Below are 6,840 nucleotides of genomic sequence, written 5' to 3'. Positions count from 1 at the left end.
AAAAAAAAAAAAAAAGTAAAAGCTGCCAGTGGTGTGTCACAGTGCCCCGCTCGGCAGGTTTACTGCTGCCGTTGTGTTCTGGAGTGCACTGGGCCAGTCGTAAACCACGGGATTCACGTTAAGCATCGGGGCAAGAAACCTTTCTGCTTGGAAAGATTGCGCCGTCTGGCCTTCACGCGCACTGGAGGGTGGGGCTTCTGAAGCAGAGCGATGAGTGAGCGACCACGCTCAGCTTCTCCTCCTCGGCCCCTCAATAGATTAGTATTTATTGAGATATTCCTTCCACAAGCATTCGCTGGGCCCAGGCACCGCCCAGCTTGCAGCCCCGATTGTGTCCTTGTTATGAGCTCCTTCCTGGGAAGTGAGTGTCAGAGGGGAGCGACCTGTCTGTTGGTTTCTCCCTCTCTGTGAAATGCCGCAGCCCCGTTGAAGGCGAAGGCTGAGCTGGTAAGGGGAGGAACTGTTGTCCTGAGAGCCGGCCTGTCCCCTCGGACGTCGATGTGCGGCTTTCCCAGGCACGACTGGCGACTTTTCTGTGGCTTTTCTCCTGCCCAATGTACAGCAGTCAGGCTGCATCCATCCACACACCTGGCCGTGAGGTTGCCGCCGTATTCTCAGGGTTCTGCTTGCCCAGGGCAGGCCTCTGGGGAAGCCAGCACCCCAAGCTGACCTCTGTCTGCCCCAGGCGGAGAAGGACATTCTGGAGCAGAGCCTGGACGAGGCGCGGGGGAGCCGCCAGGAGCTGGTGGAGCGCATCCACTCCCTGCGGGAGAGGGCCGTGGCCGCGGAGAGGCAGCGGGAGCAGGTGCAGTGCGGCCCCTTCCTCCCTTGGAAGCCTCCTGGCACTTGTCCCGGGGTGGGGGCAGGTCTGTGGGGAAGCCAGATTCCTTCATCCACGTGGAGCTCACAGAATTTTGCTGAACGAATCTGTCGGCCTGCTCACCTGTTCCTTTGTCAGCACCACACTGAGCACCCACGTGCAGCCCACGGCAAGACCATGGTCAGGCAGACGAGGGGACTGCAGGGCCTGGGCCCCCGGGAGAGCCAGGGACTCTGGTGAGGAGGGAACGGGGAGGAGGGGAGACGGTGGAAAAGAAGAGGACAGGCAGGGGAAATTGTTTTTTTGGGACATTAAGAAAGCAAAACACAACTATGCATGCAACATACATGCATTGTTTTAATGAGGAAATTCAAATATAATCAGCCTAAGCAAGCTTCTAGATGCGTCTTGAAATCTAGCACTTAAGAGATGAGCAAGGCCAGGCACGGTGGCCCATGCCTGTATCAGCACTTTGGGAGGCCGAGGCAGGCAGATCCCTTGAGGTCAGGAGTTCGAGACTAGCCTGGCCAATATGGTGAAACCCTGTCTCTACCAAAAATACAAAAAGTAGCCAGGCGTGGTGTATGTGCCTGTAATCCCAGCTAGGGAGGCTGAGGCAGGAAAATCACTTGAACCCAGGAAGCGGAGGTTGCAGTGAGCCGAGATCATACCATTGCACTCCAGCCTGGACCGTGTCGCAGCCACGTCCCTCCTGCCCCTGGGATCCCCCACCCCCTCCTCAGCCCAGAGCCTCAGAGCTCAGCTCCACGGGCCACATCTCCCTCTGTCCAGTACTGGGAAGAGAAGGAGCAGACCCTGCTGCAGTTCCAGAAGAGCAAGATGACCTGCCAGCTCTACAGGGAGAAGGTGAACGCGCTGCAGACCCAGGTGTCCGGGCTGCAAAAGGAGCGTGACCAGGTACCTGAGAGGCCCGCCCCGCCACCCCACGCTTGCTTCCCCAGGTGAGGGCTGGCTCAGGGGACAGTCTCTGGGCTCCCTGTCCTGATGGCAGCTGGTCTCAGATTTCAGGGTCTCTCCTCAGTCCACACGAAGTTTCTTCACTCCCCCACACCTGTTGTCCACACGCTCGCTCTGTCACCCTCCCTGCTCTTATTACTGTCACATGATACTGAGAACGTGCACCCCAAATATTGGGTTTTATTAAAACCGCACACGTGAAGATGAATTGAACTGTAAGTTTGCACAGCTCGGCGTGGGCCAGTTAGTGCATGTCAGATGAGCACAGGCTAGAAACAGGGCGCTCTCTGGCCGAGACTCCCTGGTGGGGATGGCGTGACCTCCTCACCCCCGTCGTCCTGACCCATAGGCATACTCTGCGAGGGACAGTGCTCAGAGGGAGATTGCCCAGAGCCTGGCGGAGAAGGACTCCCTCCGCCGGCAGGTGTTTGAGCTGACGGACCAGGTCTGCGAGCTGCGCACACAGCTGCGCACACAGCTGCGCACACAGCTGCAGGCAGAGCCTCCGGGTGTGGTGAGTGGTCCTGGCTGACCCCAGCTGGAGGCCAGGCAGGGGCTATGGGGACAACGGGACAGAGCCAGGCCCCAGGAAGGCCCAGACAGGCATTGGGAGGACAGGCAGCGTCCCAGGCTGGGCCACACGCGGCCCCTACAGAGACAGCCCAGTGTCACCAGGCTGACTGACACACTGGCTCCCACGCGTGGATGGTGCTGTGAAACCTCGAAGGTACCCAGGGGACAAGTAGAGTCTGCTTCTGTGTCTTCAATGACGAGAGCACCTGTGTCATGGAAGGGGGAGCTTAGCAGTAGGTTCTGGAGCCTGTCGAGTGTGCTGACGGACGTGGAAGGCAGCGTTTGAAGCTGTCTGCAGGCAGCCATTTGCAGTTCCCGAAATGCTTAAAAGCCCAACGACCGTCCGAGAGTGGAAAGACCTACACGTAACGGAGGGAGCCTGCTCCCAGACAGCCGGGATTTTTAGGACGCCTCTCATGTGGGCTGGTGGGCAGCTCCAGCTCCAGGCCCCCGGGGAAGCACAGGCAGCTCTGCCCTCTGCATGCACAGTGCCCACCCCCTTCCTCCCCCACCCTGCAGTGCCCACCCCCTTCCTCCCTCACCCTGCAGTGCCCACCCCTCTTCGTCCCTCACCCTGCAGGGCCCAGCCCTTCCTCCCCCACCCTGCAGTGCCCACCCCCCCTTCCTCCCTCACCCCCTGCACAGCCATCATCCCACATCGACAGTGAAAACACACATGTTTACGCAGAGTAAAACCCTCCCAGGGCAGGCACCAACACACAGGTCGTGCTCATTCTGAGTGTGGGGAGACGGGTGGATTTTACTTTCTTCTCTAACTGGTCCTGCTTCCCTTCCTCCAATTTTCTGTGTGTGTGTGTGTGTGTGTGTGTGTGTGTGTGTGTGTATTATGTATTATTCGTACAACTAGTAAATCACATATTCTAAAAGAAACGAAATGCTGTGTGTCCAGCTGGTTTCTTTCAGTCCCGTTGATGGGCAGCACCTGTGATGCTGGCCCCGGGCTCGGAGGATGGGGATAGATTGTTTTCCCTGGAAGCTGATGAGAGGAAACTGCTGGGGGGCGGGACAGGTGGTGCTGACCCGGCAGAAACCCCACGGGCCTCGAAGCGGAACCTCTCCTGAATTACCCGGCCTGTCTGGCCTGTCTTTGGCAGCTCAAGCAGGAAGCCAGGACCAGGGAGCCCTGTACGAGGGAGAAGCAGCGGCTGGTGCGGAGGCACGCCATCGGCCCCAGGGACGACAGCCACTGCAGCCTCGCCAGCTCCTCGGAGGTAAGGCTGCCCTCACTGCCTTGACCCTCTGGGCCAGCCCAGGGCCTCTGTCAGGATGAAAGTGGGCCTCCTTCCACCCTGACCCCACAGGGAAGAGGTTGGTGCAATTAGGAGAGTTTTATTTTATGATTTATTTATTTATTTATTTATTTTGAGACAGAGTCTTGCTCTGTCACCAGGCACCAGGCTAGAGTGCAATGGCGCGATCTCGGCTCACTGCAACCTCCACCTCCCTGCTTCAAGCGATTCTCCTGCCTCAGCCTCCAGAGTAGCTGGGACTACAGGCGCACACCACCACGCCCAGCTAATTTTTGTATTTTAGTAGAAATGGGGTTTCACTGTGTTGGCCAGGATGGTCTTGATTTCTTGACCTTGTGATCCGCCTGCCTCAGCCTCCCAAAGTGCTGGGATTACAGGCTTGCGCCACGGTGCCCGGGCTATTTTATTTTTATTTATTTATTTATTTTTTGAGACAGAGTTTCGCTCTTGTTGCCCAGGCTGGAGTGCAGTGGTGTGTTCTCAGCTCACCGCAAACTCTGCCTCCTAGGTTCAAGCGACTCTCCTGCCTCAGCCTCCAGAGTAGCTGGAATTACAGGCACCTGCCACCACACCCGGCTAATTTTGTGTTTTTAGTAGAGATGGGGTTTCTCCATGTTGGTCAGGCTGCTCTCAAACTGCCAAGGTGATCCATCCACCTTGGCCTCCCAAAGTGCTGGGATTATAGGTATGAGCCACCATGTCTGGCCCTTATTTTATGAGACAGAGTCTCCTCTGTCACCCAGGCTAGAGTGCAGTGGTACAATTTCAGCTCACTGCAACCTCCACCTCCCAGGTTCAAGAGATTCTCTTGCCTCAGCCACCCAAGTAGCTGGAATAACACGTGCCCACCACCACGCCCAGCTACTTTTTATATTTTTATTAGAGACAGGGTTTCAACATGTTGGCCAGGCTGGTCTTGAACTTCTGACCTCAAATGATCTGCCGGTCTCAGCCTCCCAAAGTACTGGGATTACAGGCTTGAGCCACTGCACCCAGCCCAACAGCCAAGCCACATCACTTTACACGTAAAATGGGGCGGCAGCTTACAGGTTTATCGTGAGAACTAAGCCAAGCAGCTAATAGAATGCCTGGTATACAGCAGGCGCTCAGTGCATGTGACTCCCGTGTTTGTCCTTCCTTCCCCTCCTGCTGCCTCCTCTCCACTCAGTTCTCACTGTGGCTCATTCTCTCTACACCATGAGGTAGCAAGGGAGGAGTCTCGGGGTGTCCTCCTGCGTGCCCCGCTGACCTCTGCCCTCCCTCCTCCAGTCTCAGCTCTGGTTGGACCTGAGCGCCACGTCCAGCCGCGAGCTGGTGGACAGCTTCCGCTCTAGGAGCCCTGTGCCCCCCAGCCAGCAGTCCCTGTACAAGCGGTTGGCCGAGGACTTCGGGGAAGAACCCTGGTCTTTCAGGTAGAGCATGTGATACTGGGGTCCTTCCTGGCGACTCACCAGAGAAACCAGCCTAGGCCTCAGGGCACCTGAGTATTACAGGCAGCAGCTCCTGCCCTCGAAGCCCCCGAGCTGGCAGCTGCTGGGCGGCCAGTGCTTGGGGCGTGGGGACTCAGAGGGAGCAGGTGATGCAGTTTGAGCCTGCGGCTTCTCATGCTTTGCAGCAGCTGCCTGGAGATTCCGGAAGTAGGCCTGGGAGCCCCGCCAGGAGCGAAGGCGGGTGACACAGACCTGGATTATGAGCTCCTAGACGGGGCAGGTAAGCACGCCCAACCCTGAACCTCCACAGCAGTCCGCATCCCCCTGGCAGAGCAGGGAGCTGATGAGACAGCCAGGGCTTCTCCCCAGGGACAGGGCAGATAGAAGCAGAGCTCAGCACCTGCCCTGGGCCTTCACCTTGGCCTCAACCTTGCGCTTTGGGAAAGTCCCGCCTGCCAGGCAGCATAAGCCAGAGCCCGGCTGTGCTCTGTTTTCTGGCATCCTTGTGTTTTTCCCTAGAGCCAGGGGAGTTGGTACTTGCCCTGCGCAGTACCGAGCACCCTGCTCTGATCTGTGGAGACGCTTGGGCTTCCCAGTGGTTTCAGGGGGCAGCAGGCAGGGTTGCTTCGTGGTGCCCAGCTGAGCTTGAGGCGAGGCACAGAGTGGCATCTCCCCGAGGGGGGCACCTCTCCTCTCAGGCGCTGGCCCTGAGGCCTCGTGATTCTCCTGTGGCTCATTTGTTTGTGACTGAACCAGCCTTCTCTCCGTCCCAAGTCCATGGGCCCGTCACAGGTGGGTGCCTTAGCCTTTCCGCCTCAGCACAGCTGGCTCTAGCCGTGAGCACTGCACACAGTAGGTGCTTTGCTCCCCATCTGGAATTCACCCCGTGGCCACCAGTGCCCTGTGCTGCCCACCCCGCACTCCCCCTCTGCCTTCTGTGGGCTGTGTGATCAGAAACCTTCCCCTTTGGGGACTCATACACATTTTTATTTATAACAGTGATAAATTGAGAGAGTCCACCTAAGGCATATCTAAATTAGGTGTGAGATGAGAAGGGAGGGCTTATTCCTCTTTATTTTTCCTCTGTGAGCATTCTGCACGATGCCCTGGTTGCATATAGTTTTAGCAGAATTGACCTCAGATACGTCGGGAGTACACACCTCGTTTCATTGGCTTTGAATGTGATCGCAATGGGATTCTGCCTGTGAGCCAGGCCTAGGGAAATCTTTGGTCTCTGCTGGCAGTGGTTCTCCTGTGTGGGTCACAGAGTGAGACTTCCTGCCGTGGACCCTGGCAGGCTGCTCCCTGGCTCTCGGGGGCTCACAGGCCGCACAGTAAAATGCAAGAGCTTGGGAGACCCTGGGAGCCTTTAGACCCAGGATTGACAACTCGGAGACCTGCCCCAGTCAGCTGGGAAGTAGGGTGGTCTGGGGTAAGCAGCAGGCAGCCACTGGCCAGTGCAGTGATTGCTGCCACCCCGAAATGCAGATCAGCACAGAAATGCAGGCCTGTGTAGAAATGCAGCCCAGCACAGGCCCATGCAGACATGGAGCCCAATGCAGTCATGCAGGCCCATGCAGAAATGCAGGCCAGTGCAGAAATGCAGGCCAGTACAGAAATGCAGGCCCCTGCAGAAATGCAGGTCCGTGCAGAAATGCAGACTGGTGCAGAAATGCAGGTCCATGCAGAAATGCAGGTCCGTGCAGAAATGCAGGTCTGTGCAGAAATGCAGGCGGTGCAGAAATGCAGGCCCGTGCAGAAATGCAGG

The 6,840-nt window shown here is 57.5% G+C and overlaps 1 protein-coding gene across 1 annotated transcript in view; it reads left to right on the top strand.

Moving 5' to 3' along the window:
- CARD14 (caspase recruitment domain family member 14) overlaps positions 1 to 6,840 on the top strand; it is a 30,455-nt gene that overhangs the window by 10,012 nt on the left and 13,603 nt on the right. The window contains exons 5-10 of the mRNA XM_017524686.2: positions 600 to 805; positions 1,613 to 1,738; positions 2,148 to 2,312; positions 3,487 to 3,603; positions 4,912 to 5,054; positions 5,258 to 5,352. Of these exons, the coding sequence (XP_017380175.1) occupies positions 600 to 805; positions 1,613 to 1,738; positions 2,148 to 2,312; positions 3,487 to 3,603; positions 4,912 to 5,054; positions 5,258 to 5,352 (852 nt within the window). The remainder of the gene's footprint in view (positions 1 to 599; positions 806 to 1,612; positions 1,739 to 2,147; positions 2,313 to 3,486; positions 3,604 to 4,911; positions 5,055 to 5,257; positions 5,353 to 6,840) is intronic.

The sequence above is a fragment of the Cebus imitator genome, unplaced genomic scaffold (assembly GCF_001604975.1).
Source record: "Cebus imitator isolate Cc_AM_T3 unplaced genomic scaffold, Cebus_imitator-1.0 Scaffold36, whole genome shotgun sequence".
Lineage (NCBI taxonomy): Eukaryota > Metazoa > Chordata > Mammalia > Primates > Cebidae > Cebus > Cebus imitator.
The sequence above is the reverse complement of the archived record's forward strand: the minus strand, read 5'-3'. Positions and strand labels throughout refer to the sequence as shown.